This window comes from Oculina patagonica, chromosome 11 (assembly GCF_052425735.1).
Source record: "Oculina patagonica isolate OP01 chromosome 11, crgOcupat, whole genome shotgun sequence".
Classification (NCBI taxonomy): domain Eukaryota; kingdom Metazoa; phylum Cnidaria; class Anthozoa; order Scleractinia; family Oculinidae; genus Oculina; species Oculina patagonica.
This window is the reverse complement of record NC_135768.1, coordinates 7,361,915-7,380,236: the sequence shown is the minus strand read 5'-3', so window position 1 is coordinate 7,380,236 and position 18,322 is coordinate 7,361,915. Positions and strand designations below refer to the sequence as shown.

Genomic DNA, 18,322 nt, shown 5'->3' with positions numbered 1-18,322 from the left:
AGCTCTCCCGGATATTAGCTCCCCCCCCCTCCAATACAATAAGCTGGATTTTACGTAATGTTTAATAAATGAGCAGCAGTGTTTTATCAAGTTTAAAACACGAGGCGCAGCCGAGTGTTTTAAACTTGATAAAACACGAACTGTGAATTTATTGAACGGCTTAAAAATCTTCTGATGTAGATCAACTCATTCTTGCACTTACATTAAGATTTGGGGTTATTTTGGCCTAGAAAATTGGAGACAAAGTTTAGCCGTGTCTTTATCAGATATAAAGACACTCATTAAACATTAATTTCTTTTGTATTTTCTTTATGAATTATTAATGAGTTTTTTAAGGTATTTTATAATTGTCATTGTAAAGATAACTATTTTTACCTAAATAGCTTCCCATAAAATAATGATTTCAATAGGTAATTTGGTGTACACACTCCATCGAAGGAGAACATAAGCTTCATGTCGAGGCTTAACGCTTAAAAAACCCAGCCTCGACTCAAAACGGATTGCTTAGAACAAGAACAAGTCTGCCTAATAATGGGACAGACATACGTCATGTAGGGTTGAAGCTAATTCTGCCTGACGTCTTTTTGTTTTGTTTTTGTAGTTATATATCGAGTTAACAGGTAATGACCAACGCGCCCATGTTCCTCTTACTGTCCACCTCCAAGTCCGCCATCTTAGCGCCTCGTTTTTCCGGGGCGGAGACGGGGCTATAAAAGAATTCCGACAGCCCCTTGGTTCCTTTCGGAAGATGAAATTCAGGCTCTCCGCCATCAGTAACGAGACGAAATGTGGCGAAGAAGAAAGGAACGGAAACAGTAAGTGAATGTTCTTTTTAATCTACATACCAAAACACCTGTTCTCGTTTTGACCTCAACCACCATTTTGTAACGATTACAGTACAGTCGAAGCTCTCTTGACGGACGCTCTCGTAAGCGGACAGCTCTACTTACGGCCGCCTTGTTTGAAACCCCGTTTTGACTCCCATATAAACTCTGTATCTTTACATTCTCGTAAGCTGACATTCCCGTAAGCGGCCTCGGACACTTTCATAGATTACGACTTAGACATTTTCTTTGTTTTAAAGCTCCTGTAAGCGGACACCCCAAAGAAAATCCTATAAAAGCCTCTGTATCAATCGACAACACATCGCCGTTCGTCACAATGATTTTACAGTAATTGTAACCATATTTCTGTGTTTATTCTGTCGTCATCCAAGTCCGTCCGGTTATTGTTAGCTGGGCAAGCTCCTGTAAGTGGCCATCTATCCCCTACACTTCTAGTGGCCGCTTACGAGAACTATTCTCGTAAGCGGCCAGCTCCAGTTACGGACACTTTTTTCGCGTTCCGAGGGTGTCCGCTTACGAGAGCTTCATTTGTTTTTACCTTGAACAGAAAACTCCATTTATTGCGTCACTCCGAACGACGACCGCTGGCATGGGATGTGCAGCTTCAGTGCCTTAGATGACAGCTTGTTAGGAGAGGAGGAGTGCAGAAGCCCGTTTGGCACGTATGAACTGGTTATACCGGTTGACGACCAACTGAGCTGTGATGATCCAGGAATAACAAACAAGAATTGCAAGGACTTAGATGTAAGGAACGTGGTTTGTTGTATAGCTCACCACCTAAAATTTTCTCGAACGTGATTGGATTAAAAAGATCACCTTGCGGGATAGTAGTCGTCCGCAAATAGGCCATTTCCGAGTTACCCTTTGCCTCTGTTTCAAAGCGAGTCTACGTGCGAAACCATTCATACGAAAATGAGTTTTACCTACAGGTCCATTTTCATGCAAATCAAACTCATTTTCATTTGAATGGTTTCACACGTAGACTCGTTTTGAAACAGAGTCAAAGTTTACCTAAATAACGTCCCGTTAAATAATGATTTCAATAGCTTATATGTTAAAACGACGTCGTTCATTTCAGGAAGTATGCTGTTTTGGACTCACCATCTTGGATTTCAATGTTTTCTTCAGAAATTTCCAAAATTTTTTCAAACAAATCAGAAAAATATAAGGATTCAAAAACTGACTTTGGAATATAAAAATCTTTATAAAAACCGAAATTTACGCTGTAATACCCCCCTGAAAACATGGTTGCCATAGAAACGTTAAGTCAAGCAACCAAGCAGTTTACGCGCCAAATTTCTCCGCGATAACGATAAGGAAAACTCACGAAGTTTGCTACATGGAGTTTCTTATTTGATGTCCTAAGCGGAGTAATTGCTAGGTCAGATTGAACGGGAATGGCTATCGACAAGAGTTCAAATCGTAGATCTCTCGCGTTCGACCGAAAACTTTCTAAAGTTTTCTTATGATTTGCACCAACTCAAATGGTAAATAATTACAAAACGTAAATCGACAATAATTCTCGCTTGTTTTTGAACAGAACCCTTACTCGGATTGCTGTTTCGTCCTTGTACAATCGGCCAAAACCTCTCTAGTACAGTCACCAAAGTTTCCACCAAAGTGCAGGCTCCGTGTAGTAACATTGGGCCAGACATTGATATATTTCCAGTTGTTCCCAGTCTTTGTCTGGCGACTGCTTTATAAAACGCAGACAAAATCGCGAAATTTAATACACTTTTTCTCTTATTTTTCTTGCAATCTCGAAAATAAATACTTGCGAAATTCGGCTCTCGAACTTTCGCGAAATTAAGAACACGCGAAAATTAGTAAGAATAAGGTAGCTCTTACCTACTCTCGGCTCATTGTAGATGAAAGTTGAAGAAACTTCTCGTCTAACCCGTATCCTTCGAATCTTGGAGACTTCCCGTTTTTCGATTCGGCGTCTAGAGTAAAAGAAAGACTGCTTCTAAACGATAGCCAGGATTTTGAAATTCAGCAAGATAGATCCTTATGCTAAGACTACCAATTAACACGCATCATTTTTTCAAACATTTCTAATTTGTTGTGTTCGGTTTGGGATTTTAAAATGTTCTCAATCTTTAATTTTATTTACGTTTTGTTTATTTTTTTATCGTTTAGCTCACCAGGTTTACCCAGATGAATGTGTGGGCTCAGTTTTATTACTGGTCTGAGGTATACCCCACCGGGCCAGATGATCGTACGTGCCTTAGCCCTGTTCCCCCAGGAGTGATTTAGATGCAGCTACTTCAGAATTGGAATACACACAAGACAGAATTGAACTGTCATATATGTAAATGTCAAATAGTCTTATAACATAAAAAAAAAAATTATTAAGTGACTATTAAAAGATAAGAGGGAACGCATTGTGTACTTTATTGTGTATGTCGTTACATCAAAACACAAAAATAGGGGAACCATAGGCGCTTTCCATTAATCGGCTAGAAAAAATGTCACGTAAAAATTGTCTCATAAATATTGCTCGAAAAGACGTCGCGTTAAAATCAGCCTTCAGTTCGAGGCTCAAGCTCCATCTTCCTTTCTCTAAGAATTGTTAAAGCTAATAAATCTAGCATGTTTTATATTTGGTCAAGTGTCATAAAAATTTCAGTTTACGGGCAAATAAATTCCTTTAGCATCCAAGCTTAATTCTACTCAACAATGTTGGATGTTAAAAATGTTTACTATATAAACAAATCCAAGGTTAATCCTAAAAAAGGTTTATCATTTCCCTTAACAATTCTCTCTAAATACATTCTAGTCGCAAGCCTGACTTGCCGAAATTCGACGTCGAAAATAAAAACGTATGGTTTAAAATGGCACACTACATAAGCTTGATGTTTTACCAGGGAATCAAATGCATCTATTTTTCTTCCACGTTTTCTGTTGCTACTCAATTACTTCCTGTGGTTAAATTTTGTTTTACTTTCCGTGACCTGAACTATAATTGTATTGCCCAACAGCTGAAGACGTATTCATAAACGCCTTCAGCTGAACAGAAGCACGTACTGCGAAGAAAAAAAAGAGTATATACATAATCACAAGGAAGTAGAAATGAACATGAAATGAACAACTATTTGAAACATTCCTCTACGACAAATGCATCTAAGCAAGCAAATTCTAAAACATATCGCAGTAAATGAGGAGTCACCTTGTAATAAATATTGACAATAATGCTGTGCTGATGAGCTGTTATTAGAAGGTCCTGAAGGGGGGGGGGGGGTACCAAATCCCATTTCCCAGCCTAAATTTTGCCGAAATCCTATTTCCCAGCCAATTTTTTGTCTAAATCCCAGTCCCAGCAGTAAAATTCACAGTGCGTGGAAAATCTGGTCTCAAACGCATAATATTTGTGTTGTTTTTATTGTCTTAAATGTAGTCCACTCCCTGAACTTTCCCTTTGGTGCCCTACATAGGGGTTGAACCCAGGCGCAGGAAGAGCGTGTCCAGAATAACTTGCATGCGCATGCTCAGAAATCTGTTGTCCCACCCACCTGCCCTTTAAAAAAGGAGGGAAACCAAACCATATTCCACTGCACCTTTGGACACGCACGCGTACAGATGATAAATTAAAAAAATTAGTGTATGTGGATTTAGTACCTATCTTTTAAATTACGGCTTTAGACAAAGGTTACGACAATTTCACTTGCAGATCGCGCTTTAGCTGCATAGTTGAATTTTTAATTTTAGTGAGCTATTATTACCCTAGCGCGCATGCTACATGTTAGAAAAGCCACACTCCTCTGTCATTTTTGATTGGCTTGTTTTGAGCATGCACATACAAGTTATCTTGCACTTTCTCCTCTCGCACCTGGGTTCAACCCCTTTATAGGGCACAAAAGGGGTAGTTCAGAGACTGGACTATCCAAAATCATGTTTTTATTTCTGCAAGTTATTATCACTAATACTGTTGAGAACATCACTTTTCATTTGTTCGCTTGTCTTGTAGAGAATTATATTTTTTTAGTAGCTTTAACTAAAGCTGTCAAGTTTTTATCCCTTACCTACCACTACCCTGCATGACTGACAACAACTTACTATCACTTCTTTTGAATATTCCATTTGTGCCCATGCTCAGTCATAGCTGTTCCACTGAATTACTTAATCACTGTCAAGAAAGCTGATCGACACTTGATGGACATTCATACAGTGCGGCAGTGGTTTCGTTTCACTTTTTTCAGCGTTTTAACTATTCTATGCCGGACTTTAAGATTATTACAGAGCGTAAAATATGTATGTTTAGTCATTTACTGACACTCTTCCCATTCCCATTTTTTTGTTTCTGTATCCCAGTCCCAGTGACCCAAATCCCATTTTCCCAGTGAAACAATAGGCAAATCCCAGTCAAAATGGGCAAATCCCAGTTCCCATTTTACCCCTTCAGGACCCTCTTATTACAGTGGTAATTTTTAGCTTCACACGTGTGCAGTGTCGCTGAATCGGGCTGAACGCTTAACCGCTAGCGGATATAGTTAAATGGAGCCAAATCACGGACTAGGCATATTCTGAAACAATTGACCAGTCATTTTATGCCTTGAATTGAACTGAAGCACGTGCTGTGGAGAAAGTAAAATTACAAGTCCCAAAGCCGAAAATTAACTTGCCTTAGTGCTAAGGGAAGTTTTATCCGCTTTGCATACGGCAACTCCACTATTTGCACAAACACTCAAGGTAAAGGCAATTGCTAAGACGATAAAAATCAAATTTACTATCAACAAGCCTCATTGCAAATAAGGAGTAATATATCTTTTAATAAATGGCTGGCAGTTGTGAAACAAAGTTTGTATAAGAGTCACGTCGTTTAAGCTTCACCCACATTGTATCTGAAAACTATACATAACCTTGATGAAGCCATGGCCAAGGATAATTTATATCACATATTTTTGGCTTACGCCAAGGTGTCCAAAGATACGTATTTTCAGTTGGAAAAATTGCCAAATTGCTGAATGTAGAATGGATTTACGAACTTCTGCACCTAACACAACATTCCAGTCTATGTGAAGAAGCCATTATGAACAACAAAACTAGCTCTGCATCGTAATTGCTGCAACTGAAGAGGAATCATCTTTCATGAAATGGCTCCCAATACTGCTGTGAAGTTCTTAAGTCACGTCATATTTAGCTTCACACGAAGTGTCGCGGAACATTCCCACTTTGATGAAGACGAGCGAAATTTAGAGTTCTTTGGCTACAACTCTTTGGATGACACGGGCAGAGAATGGTACTGTCAGCCTGTTGATAACTTATCTACCAAGAATACAGCGACAGGGATGTAACAACGATCGATTATTTACCTTCCAGTAATATTCCAGCTAGGTTAATCAACGCATGTTCGACAGGAGACACCGAACACACACAGGAAGTTAGAAACGATAGAGCAATGGCTTGGAAGCAGCTTCGACCATCCTTTGTCCGTACAGTTTGGAAAGCAATATACTTTGGATTTTTAATGTCCATCTTTAGTGCTGTTGTTATAGGAGTCGTTTCAATTTTAGTGTATTATGTCAGCTTTCAAACCCAGCTTGCCTGCTTTTACCGTCTAAAAGAATCGATCCCGAACAAACTTCAATGGGTCATAGCCATTTCAGAAGCTATCTTCGCCTCCTTGTATTACTTTTGGTTTGCCATAAATGTTTTGTCTTATTTTCGACCATTTCAAATATCATAACTAAAGTTAAGAATTTTCTTTACATGTCTTTCTTTCTACATATTCGATGTATTCTATCGTATAGTCCAAGCTACTGGATTTTCTCACTTTAGGCTGACTGCTCGTCAAGTGTCGCCTTTACATGTTTGGTTTTTCCTATGCGTCTGCGTTCAAGTTTGTATCATCAGCAGACACTTTTATAGAGGACCAAGGAAAACGCAACTCTCGTTATTTCTATCTATAACAGTTCCATGTGTTTTTACGTTTGTTACAGGTATTTTACTAGGTTATTTCATCTATCCAGCTTACAACAGCCAAAACGAAACTGGCATAACACTCATTGCAATATTCACGCCGCTCATAACGGTTGTTCTTAAAGGAGTGTCACGCTTTTGTGTGCAGCGATTGTGGAGGATCAGCCATCCGGGAACTTCACAGCGCAGCCGTGTGCTTTATAAGCTCGCACAACCAGTCGCCTTATCGCCTGATGAAGACTAGCAGTATGCAGTCGAACGTTGCGATCTCCATCACACGTGACTACGTCGTGAGACAACGAAATAATACTTTATTATTCATTTGTGCCGTTGGTTCCATTGTATTGTGGGTCCGCGGTGATGTTAACACTTTTACAAGTGGATCTTGAAAACAAAGAAGCAGTTGCTTTGATCGGAGTGATCCATGGTATTGCAGAAGTCATAGAACGCAGCACCATGGTTTTGATAGACCACATTTGTCATCAGGTTTGGAAAAGAAAAATTGTCCGTTGTGGAGATTTTCGCACTCCTCGTCGTGAAAGACTAACAGCTGATATCGCCATCATGAGCATGCTCTTTGAGTCAAGTGCCATCATTTTCGTAAATGGCTTCATACACTTGTATCGTTATTTTTACACGGCCGATATCTCTCCCATTCAGCTGCTTCAGTCTTTTGCTATAACCACATCCGTTCCACTGGCAATTGAATGGTTTTTCTCCAGTTTGTCGTTGGCTATCGAAACTCGATACCATAATATGCCTGTCATGGCTGCTTGGAGAAGAAGATGGAAAATACATATTGCAGTGGCGGTGCTAAATGCTGGGATCATTGCTGCATGGTTAAGTTCACGTTTTATGCTGAAAGTTGTAGAAGATCGTTTTGTTCATAGCAACGACTTCTGCCAGATGCCGTTTCATTTCTGAATACAGTGAAATACCGATTTCTCTAACCCTCGATTTCGTCTCGAGCCTCCAAATAATTCAAACCAAAAGTCGTTTCCTTTCCCTCGGACGAACACTACAATTTTACCCCTGACTCCTTGGACAAACCGATTTCCTGAACCGATTTTCGTTTCCTTTGGTGGTTAGAGAAATCGGGACTATTTCATTGTGCATTCCTTACAGTAAGAACTGTATGTTCATTAATAACTTCGTAAGGTTTGATTCTGTTCTCGTACCATAGTTGATTAACACCACTCCAGAATTATAAACTGATGGAAGGTTTAATTTCTGCTGTATAGACTGAAGTGTTTTTCACTGCTTATGTTTAGTGGTGTTTGAGATTAGTTGATGTCAAAACTTGAGAAAAGTAAATAGAAACAAAATCTCTCTGGAACGATATACAACTGAAATTAAAATTTACGCCTGATGATAGATTAGCTTTATCAACATTTGAACAACGATAACCTGTCTTTAGAAAGGGATTTTATGTGCTCTCATAAAGAAGAAAAAACTCGAACGTTGACTGATCATCGAAGCCAGGATATTCAGCTCGGGGGAATTGCAAATTCAATATGCATTGTGCGTTTACAATTTGAGTCGTGAAAAGGAAAACCTGTCAGGATGCCGTTTGGGAAAAGATTATTAATAGCGTAGCTCCTCGCGCGCCAGCGCGCCCGCGGACACCATGGGTAATGCGGGTACGAGGAATTTTTGTAAACCCATGAGGCCGAAAAATGTGCGTACGCCCCGCTCGCCTACAGACTCTCGGGGAGGGGGAGGGGAGTCCCAAGGCAACCCAAGCGGGGGGGGGGGGACAATCTTCTGCCTCCTTGGTTACCAGAAATGAGTGAGGTCAACGACTAATCTTTGATATTGGACATCCATTTTATGGTCAATTGACAGCTGTCAAAACAAGGTTCCGCTGACCAGTATCACATGACCATATCGCGGGCTCAGGTTTAGAACTGGTCAATGTCGCGTGTTTTTTGAGTGCCGCTGACCAAGTGATGGCATGGCCATTGACCGCGGGCGCAGGTGAGTCGATTCAGATTTACATGAAGGACAAAGTGAACAACCTGGACAGTTTGTAGCTGAACGAAGCACAAGGAGAAAGCGAGCAGGAAGAATGTTTCGAATTTCTCGGTCTTCTGCCTCCTTGGTTAACAGAAATGAGTGAGGTCAACGACTAGTCTTTGATATTGCATCCATTTTATGTCAATTGACAGCTGTCAAACAGTTCCGCTGACCAGTATCACATGACATTCGCGGGCTCAGGTTAGAACTGGTCAAGGTCGCTTGTTTTTTGAGTTGACCGCTGACCAAGTGATGCCGGCCATTACCGCGGGCGCAGGTGAGTCGATTCAGATTTACATGAGGCGAAGTGAACAACCTGGACAGTTTGTAAGCTGAACGAAGCACAAGGAGAGCGAGCAGGAAAAAGATCTTCGTAAATTTCTCGGTCTACCCCGACTAAGGTTTTACACATCATGGAAGTTCAGGCAAACGATAGGGCTTACGGGGAGATCCGAAACAGCTGGCGAGCGAGCGAGTTTCTACCGTTTCGGCGGTTGACCAACTCGGAAATTAACTGAGTGAGGAAAAAGTGTCAATACTACACGGATGGAAAAGGCTGATGCCTTCGCAGATAATTCAAAGGTCGGTGGTGCTGGAGTATAATTTATAGCTTACATCACAGGCGACCCAACGCACTATGTGAATTATTCATAAAGTTAACGAACGTGACCCTTACCTTCAAGCGGTGTTGTGTAACAAAGATGCGATTTATAGGGTTTGTATGGGAACTCGACGATTTTGTTTCAAAAGGAATAATATGTATGTTCTGCTATTCGTAACCTTATTCCTTTTCTTTTTGTCCCCCTCCTCAGGCCTTTTGAAGCGTTTTCGGTGAGTTAGCGCTGGCTGGTGGTGTTCACTAAAACAGCTGAACTTATTTTTATTTTTTATCATTTTTTTCTTTTTACTCGCTGTTTTTTACACTATTTTGTCGTACGTCGCTCGCGCGTTTCTTGCCCTTTTACCACTAAATTATTCTTTTTTTTTCGCTCTTTTCCTCTATTGATTTTCTTTCTCTTGAGACTTTGGTTTTCTTGAAAACCCAATAAACATCCCTTAGGGTCACTACACTATGGGCATGTCTTATTTATTTTTATAGTTGTGTGGTGTTTTCTCCTTCTTTTACTATTCTTTTTCGAGTGGTTTCGACCGTCCTGCCTCTTCTCGCCTACCTGCCACTTCCTCGCTCCCTTGCTACTTTCGGCTTCGGTTTCTTGGTTTGCGTCATCATCTTCGCTTTTCTATTCTTCTATCATTATTTTCGGGAGTTAGTTTGTCCCTCCTCTCTTCAAACTATTTTTAGGATTTTTTTTCTTTCTCTCCTCACTTGGAGGTAATGGTTTGTCACCTCCCCTCACACTCTTTTATTCCATGTGTGGTTTGGCAGTTCCAGCTCATCTTCTGTTGAACAGTGAACAAGGCATCAAGAACTCAAAACAACATGGAGCAGGAAAAAACTCAAAAAATTTCAAGGTTTTTACACAAGGAAAACCAAATATTATCATCCTGTAAGGTCATGGAAGTTCCAAAAGGGCTAGGGGGAGGGAGGGGGGGGGGTTGTTTAGGCCAAACCTTTTAATTAGAGGGGGTGTTAGGGTTTGCGTGATGCTTTGAGTTTATTAAAATATTTAGTTGACTTCGCAGTTATCAGTAAAAAAAATAGTCTGTGCTGATACATCTCTGTTAAATATCTATGGATCATTTTGCATCCAGTAGTTTGGCTTCAGTTAAACAAGCTTCAGTTAAGTGTTTTGTCCTATAAATTATTGATATTGATGCAATTAATCAATTTTAATTTAATCTGTGGCATTTGACTTTTTTTCAGGGTTAACTGAGTTGCAGATTTGCGGCACGACACAAAAACAGACAAGGACAAGGACATAAATAGAAAACAGGAAAGATTAAATCCAGCTCGATGTTTGGGTGTCGTCATGACGCTATTTTTAAGAGACTAGTAAATTACATGTAAATTAAAACACAAGAGAAGCTGCAAATAAGCAAAATTTATATTTTAAATGTTAACCTATTTACAGTGTACTTCAGAAAACGACTTCTTGATTGACCTGTCACTTTCACATCTTGTTAGATGAAACAAAGGCATTACGAAGTGATCTTTTCAAAAATATGCAGCCAAAACAGTAATGGCAGAAATGGTGGTAGTTTAAAATTGCTATTTTCAATGTTTTGACTGGTAAGAAACCACATATGACCAAGCTTAAATCTGTTTGGCCAGTTAACATGACCTGCAAGTGTCCAAATTTTTGAGCCCTCAACTACACAGACTTAATGTAGTTGTCTTATTATGATCTTGGTTGACCTTGGGGGAGGTAGTGGAGTTACAAAGCGATTTGATTGGTTATGCTGAAACTGGTGGTACTGTAATCTAAGTTAGGTGAGTTAAATCTTATTGCAGAATATGCATTACAATTTCATTCTTATGTACTGTATGCTGTGTAAATTTATAAGAAAGTTTTTTAATAAGTATGCAGATATTGGTCGATGTGACTACTTGCTTACTTTTGAACTCCATAGATGGGCAACATGACTAAAAAATGTGGAAATAATAAAAAAATTTTTAAAGAATAGTAAAGTATTGACGTTATATTTTTTCTTGCATAGTTTTATACACAGAAACATATTCTATTTTTTTTCTGCGTATCAATAACAAAACTGAGTTTGAGACTAAAAATATTATTCAATTTTTCTTTTTTTTCTGTTGGTGAACCCCTTAAGAGGAAGGGGAGTCAAAGAATGTAAAAGTAAATAAGGTGCTATCATCTTCTTTTTTTTTGGGGGGGGGGGGGTGGGTGGGTGGGTTGGGGATGGGGTGACCCTGTTCGGTGCAATGACAGAATGTCACTTCTTTGTTTTCGGAGTTAGGTTCACCCCTGTTTGCTCGCAGTTAGCTTTATTCATCCGGTTTCCTTGCGGTTAGCTTTCACTGTAGTTTGCTTGTGGTTAGCTTTCACTCCAGTTTGCTTGGAGTTAGCTTGGTTTGGGCAATATGCTCTAAACCCTTAGCTACAACTTCTGCCATTTCCATTCAAAATTAAAATATAGGCAAATAGTGAAAATGAAAATAAATAAATAAATGAGTGAATGAAAAAAATTAAAATCAACCTTATTATAAATGTAGATGTTTGTTATTTCCTTTATACTCTAAATGTTAAGTGATTTTCTTTCTTTTAAAGCTGGTAAAGCAACAACAAAAATGCCTAATTTACCATGTGATATATTGCCTATCTACCCCGACATGCAGCCCTACTCCTCCCTCCTTTTTTCTACACGAAGGTAACGTATGCCCGTGCAATAATTTGCCATCCAGACTTCTTAATGCTGTCGGTGGAATTATAACGTTTTGATTGATTTTGTTTGTTCTCTTATTTGGTTTTGCTGTACACCGTACCCGGAAGGGGGGTATGGTACTCCCATATAAGAGCTATACGGGTATGTGCCGCTCAACAGGGTATCCTTTTTGCCTCTCTGACTCTGAAACAGGGTTGATTGTTTTCCCAGATCATGATTGAACACTATCAAGTATAGCTATGAACTCCGCCCCTTTCATCTATCTTCATATATTTCCATTGTGGATATTGCTGGAACAGGGTCCTACTTTGCAGTGTTTGACTGGAACAGGGTCGCAAATTGAACCTTTTGTCTCTAAAACAGGTCCAGAGTCTAGAAACTAGCGGCAACCCCCATGGTATTTTTGGGGGTACCCCCCCGGACACAGTAAAAAGAAATAAGGAACAATATTAATTATTATTTATTAAAAAAATAAAACGAATAAAAAATTCTTAGCCTTAAAGTTGTACAATGGCCAGATTCAGAGTTCAATAGTGCAAAATAATTAACTGGGGAGCTCCGCTTTTAGGCTTTCCTAAATCTATATATTATTTTTGAAGAATCAGGCGAAATTTGCAAGTTAATAGTCGCACAAAAGAATTAGTGGTAAATTTTATCAATCAATTTGAACTACAAGTTATTCTTAGTTTATTACCTTCTTTCTTTAACAAAATATGATGCAAATCGAAAATAAGGTTGTATTACATGTTACTCAATTAACTTAATTTTAATGTAATGTTCAGGGGGCTATACCCATAGCCTATTTTACCGTCATTTGTATATATCTTTCCGACATCTGTTTGTACATTGCCCTTTTGTATCAACATTCTGGGATCAAATTTTAAATTTGTACCCTTTCTGTTGGGTTAATTTTAATAATCTTGAAGACGACGCCATCTTATTTGGCATTCCATCAACTAGGCAAACGGAGGGAGATTACCTTATTCTTAACACTTTTATTTTAGTAGGTAAACAGACTATTTATCAATGTCACAAAAAAAATCATCAATCCGTCACGTGCCCTTTTCCTAGCTAAAGTGGATCATCTTAATTCCTTGGACTACCAAATAGCCAATAAAAGGAAAATTAGCTTCTTTCGACAAATGAAAAGTAATTATCCTAATAATTTATATTCAATCGTATTTAGTGTGGTATGCTATAGTCATAATAACAGGACATTAGGATTGTTATTGATATATCGTAACAGTATGTAGTGTATTGTGTAGTGTAAGTAATGTACTAGCAATAATTTCAAACTTTGATTATAGTGTATTGTAATTGTACTAGCAATAATAACAGGACTGTAATAAATGTAGTAATATATATTGTAATGTTTTCCTGAGTAGCCATGTAAAGCCTGGTTTTCACTAGCGACGCAAGACAGGCGCAAGCACGCGCAAGGATCAGCTCTTTTTCTCCGTGAGGCTTCGCTCGCAGCACAAGCGATTGCATTGATGCGTGCGCGGCACCCCGGGTAAATTTGTCCTTTTTGCGTGATCGCGCTTGTGCTTGCGTCGCTAGTGACCAGGCTTAAGTAGCTGGGAAGTGCACGGTTGTTTTACCATCAGTAAATGATAGCCCTTTATTTCAGCACGATCTGTATCCGCTGGTTAGTTAGCCAGCAGTTATAATGTAAAATTATGACTAACTATAATAGGATTAAAAAGGTACAGTGAATCAAAGTAAGGAATAAAAAACTTGTGACAACTGTTAACAACTACTTTTTACAATTGCTAATAGGATTTAAAATAGAACATGTTTTAGGCACTGACTGAACAATTATTCTACTGAAAACGAGTTCCTTAACTGGGGGGTCCATTTTCTCTTTCGTCAATCGCGGTATCTTTTTTACACTGCTGTGAGCAAGCAACGGCTAAAAATATCGCTATTTCAAATAAGAGCGGAAACAACTTGACAACGTTTGCCTAACTTTTTCAAATTGCAATCCGTTTCCATCCGAACCATCCGCAGCCAAAGCAGCTCGTTAACAGTTTCTGTGTCCTAATATAGCATTTTTTAAAAAAAATGGTCTATTATTTTTAGGTTTCCATAAACACAGATATCAATTTTGGTGGTTCAAAAATCTGGTAAAATCTGTGACATTTCATTTACTCTACTCCTTTCAAAGTAAAGGACACTCAAGCAAGTTCCACTGCGTAAAGAGCGCATTATTGATGAACAAATTACTCTTCGAAAAAAAACTACCTCTCCGTTTGTGGCCTCCAGCTTAAAATAATCGCACATGTGAAAATCATCGTATACTTAAAAATATACTTGCTTTACAGTCGTACGTGCAAACATGCTTTTAACCTTTACTGAGAGAACATAATTGTCGATGTCATATTTTTCAGAAGGAAGTTGATTGCCATATTGTCACTTTGTTTCCCTCGGATTTGAAGAGTAGCTTAACAGCTAATATCTCCGAGCATTTCACAGTAAGCACAATATTATACTGCCAACGCACGTTTGCTCAACAAACACAATTCAAAATTGTTTTTTGCCATGGAACCCTTTTATTTTTCCTGCTTTGGCAGCTGTTTAAATGCTTGTCGCAAACGTTTTAACATTTTAGAAATTTAGCTTAAATTATGTTGGAGCTTAACATTTTTTGGCTTTTCTTTTGATGAACGTGAACTAATAAAAACTACTTCATCCCTTTATTATTCCAGTAAAATGTTAATTTCGGCTCTCTGAATGAAATTGGCTATAGGATATTTTTCACTGATCGTTTCTCTTTACGAAGCATGGATTAAGCATGACAATCGGACGGCAAGAAAAACAACTATCCATAAAAAGAGGGTGGGTTATTGACTTAAGCGCAAGGTGTCTAAAGAAATCCACGAATGTATTGAATAGGGAGCTGGTCAATTAAATTCTCTTATTCAAGGATCAAAAATAGTCAGTTTTGACGAATAAACGACTAACATAAACCTAAGTGAACAGGCCAAAAATGCTTCGCTGATCTATTTTTCTATTGTATTTTTCAAATAATAGGTATACTGGCGCACGGAATCCTAAGCTTTGATATTTAAAAGATTGCTCTTCTTAAAAGAAAAAGTTGTTCCAAAATGGTACTTATCTTAGAAATACAGCCTTTTTTAAACTACACTAGGAGAAGGACATTCATAATCACTTACCCCGGGTGTCTAATGCACAAAAAATGCAAAATGAACTACAATTCGTTCTTAAGAAATGAAAACTCCACTGTCGTGGTTACGACAGACAAATGTAGCTACTTTGGTCTATTCAGCTATATATTCTTTCTTCAGTGACTGAACATGAATTTCGCTGCCTCCAAGTTTCTCTAAACACACTCAAAATTTTACTTTCGTCGCTACAACAGACAAATGAATCGAAAACCTATTTGAGTAAACTTGTCCTTCTTCAGTCTTCAAAGTTACTGTCACCTTCGCGCAAAGCGAAATCCTCGCTAGCCGCACTTCAGGAGCTTGCGAAACGCTTTTCTGAATTTCTCATGTCTCCAGCCGTAGACCAGAGGGTTGAAGCAGGCGTTCATACCCAGGGCAAAGTCGTAAACGCTGTATCTGAGCCATGGTTTACGAATGATGAAGGGTACACCAAAAAAATAGTACCTCGATACGACCCACAACGGGCAAATGCTGAGGAAAGAGACTCCAACAACAATGGCGAGAGTGTAGGCGCCTTTTAGCTCATCCTTCATAAACATTGTGGGGTTTCCTTGGATATTGCCTTGCTCTCGGATCTGTCTTCTGTGCTTATAAGACACGGCAAAGACGTATCCGTATGAATAAAGTATGATCAATATTGGAATGGCAAGCAGCGATATCAACAAAAAGAGGTAATAAACGTTGGTCGAAGATGGTATGGGTGACAGTTTTTCTTCCTGGTAACTAAAGCATGGATGCAAAGATTGGTAAAGCCTTTCATAGGAGCGTTCACTGTCGGCTCTGAGCCCCAGAGGAAACAGTAAAGTAACAGCAACACCCCACAGCCAGGCAACGAGGCAAGCGATCACTGCTCGGCGGTTAGTCACTATTGTGAGGTACCTCAATGCGAACTTAACGGCGATTGCGCGTTCGACGCTGATTAACGCGAGATGCAGAATGATGACCGAAATGAGTACGAGGCTGAAACGTGCACTTGATTCGCAAAGGAGTTGGTTGCTTAAATTATCGATGCTGTCTCCAATTCGAAGAGCGATAGAGGCGATGTGGAGGATGAACGGAATCACTGTCAAGCTGTCGGCTACAGACAAACTCACAAGAATACAGTTGGATGCAGTTCGCAGGCTTGGAAATTTATGAAACGCTCTGAATACCATAGAGTTGCCGAAAATGGCAGCGATAATCGCAATCGCTTTGAAACTGAGCGATATAATTTTTACCTCATCTGCCGTTCCTTTTAGCTCTACTGTAGAATTCTTCATTTGTCTACCGGGAAGAGAAATTGCTCATACAGTACTTTTTCTGTATCCTAAATGGTAAAACGCTTTCGATACTGAAGAACGTCTGTACAGTTTTGGGTACTCAATTAATGAAAACATTTGACGATTATAACAGAATTTTGAGAAATATTACGATGTTTATAACTCATATTTTGTTCTTTGTTTTACCAGCTTTCTTTTCTGTGATAATTGTGTGGACTTCGATAATGGAAAAATCTATAACATTTAAGAAATTATTGACAGTTCCATATATCCTTTTCAGATGTTTAGCCTTATTTAGGCTCGGGGGGAAGGCACAAAGGGTCCGCGATGACTGAAAATGTATCTCACTGACGCAATAGTTGCCAATACTCGTGACTTTTCCCATGTTTTTATTGGAAACATTTCGGTGTGTCAATTGTTTGTGTGTACTATACAATTTTTATGTCTTAAGTGAGATGTTAATTTTAACGAAGGGACCCTTTTGAAATCTCTTAAGTCTTTTCATACAACACCAACACATTTAATATTCAGTTCTTTATTACGCGGGGGATGTTAAGGTGCCTCCTCGGGTTCCGGCCTCTGGGCCGACAGAAACTGTCTACAACCACTTTCTATAATAATAAATAATTCCAAAGCGTTTGAGAAAAGAGTTTACTGGTACAAGCCTAAAGCGCAGAGTGAATCTACACAGGCTGAAGAGGGACAAACAAAACTGATGCTGTGATCACAAGCCATCTAGGGGGGTCAAGGGGTATGCTCCCCCGGGAAATTTTTATATTTGGGCCTCCTGAAATCGCTAGAAAATCATTTAAAACTGCTCACTTTGAGAAATTTATCAATTTATACTGATATAAATAAGATGACCCACCCCCTAGGTGTGGGTCAAAACTACATAACCAACCCCTTTTCGAGGGCTCAAAAACTGATGACCCGACCCCATTTCTGCTCCGGCCCACCCCCCCCCCCCCCCCCCCTTCCCCTTTCTACTTATTGACCGGTCCCTACACTACTGAGATTGCCATTTTCACTTTCTTCTCGATCGACGGATCTTTTTCACTGTCGTGAATTGGTTTACAGAATCTTAGCCTTCGTGTTCTTTAAGCAAGAAACAACGCTGGAAAAAATTCTACATTTTTGACATGTACTCTGTTTAAAATTCACACTACTATTTAGGGCACTCACGCAGGTTCCATTGCGCAAGAAGCGCATTATCTACGTAAAAACCAAATTGTCCTTCAAGAAAGCTAAACATTCTCTCCCTGTATGTCGCCTGAAGCTTAGGCTAATCGCAATAAATACTTGTGCTAGAACTTTTTCTAAGAGGAAGTAATGATCGATTTTGTAATTTTCCGAGAATGAACTTGACTGTCATAATTTTAAACCGTCAAAAGGAAATTTGCTTAACAAACGAAATTCACGATGGTTGTTTTTTAATTGTTTTTTGCCATGGAAACCCATTTTATTTGTCCTGTTTTGACAGCTGTTGCCTGTCAAAAACGTTTCAACATTTTTATAAACTTATTTTTAATTGTGTTGGAGCTTAACGTTTTTGGATTTTCCAATTTCCATTTTAAAATAATATAAAACTACTTCATCGCTTATAATTCGAGTACAGTGTTAATTTTGGTGCTATAAATGAAATTTTCTAAAGGATATTTGTTATTGATCGATATTTTGTAAACAAAGCATGAATTCGTTATAATCGAACGGCAGGAATAAAACTGTCCATAAAAAGAGGCTGGGTGACTTATAAGCGCCAGGTGTCTAAAGAGATCCACGAATGTATTGA

At 38.9% G+C, this 18,322-nt stretch overlaps 2 protein-coding genes and 1 pseudogene across 2 annotated transcripts; 2 read left to right on the top strand and 1 right to left on the bottom strand.

Annotated features, from left to right (window-relative positions):
- The first annotated feature begins 605 nt into the window (after positions 1-605).
- On the top strand, positions 606-1,643 carry LOC144629603 (uncharacterized). The gene is made up of 2 exons (XM_078487841.1): positions 606-815; positions 1,393-1,643. The coding sequence occupies exons 1-2, from the start codon at positions 749-751 to the stop codon at positions 1,641-1,643; spliced, it is 318 nt and encodes a 105-aa protein (XP_078343967.1). The 5' UTR covers positions 606-748.
- A 4,142-nt stretch (positions 1,644-5,785) lies between these two features.
- On the top strand, positions 5,786-8,312 carry LOC144630475 (uncharacterized; annotated as a pseudogene).
- A 7,243-nt stretch (positions 8,313-15,555) lies between these two features.
- LOC144629602 (adenosine receptor A2a-like) lies at positions 15,556-16,533 on the bottom strand. Its single transcript, XM_078487840.1, has one exon. It carries the CDS (start codon positions 16,531-16,533, stop codon positions 15,556-15,558), a length of 978 nt encoding a protein of 325 aa, XP_078343966.1.
- Positions 16,534-18,322: the final 1,789 nt, after the last annotated feature.

Coding starts and splice junctions, on each gene's coding strand:
- LOC144629602 (XM_078487840.1), bottom strand. CDS start 16,533: ATGAAGAATTCTACAGTAGAGCTAAAAGGAACGGCAGATGAGGTAAAA.
- LOC144629603 (XM_078487841.1), top strand. CDS start 749: ATGAAATTCAGGCTCTCCGCCATCAGTAACGAGACGAAATGTGGCGAA. Junction 816..1,392: donor AGAAGAAAGGAACGGAAACA/GTAAGTGAATGT, acceptor TACCTTGAACAG/AAAACTCCATTTATTGCGTC.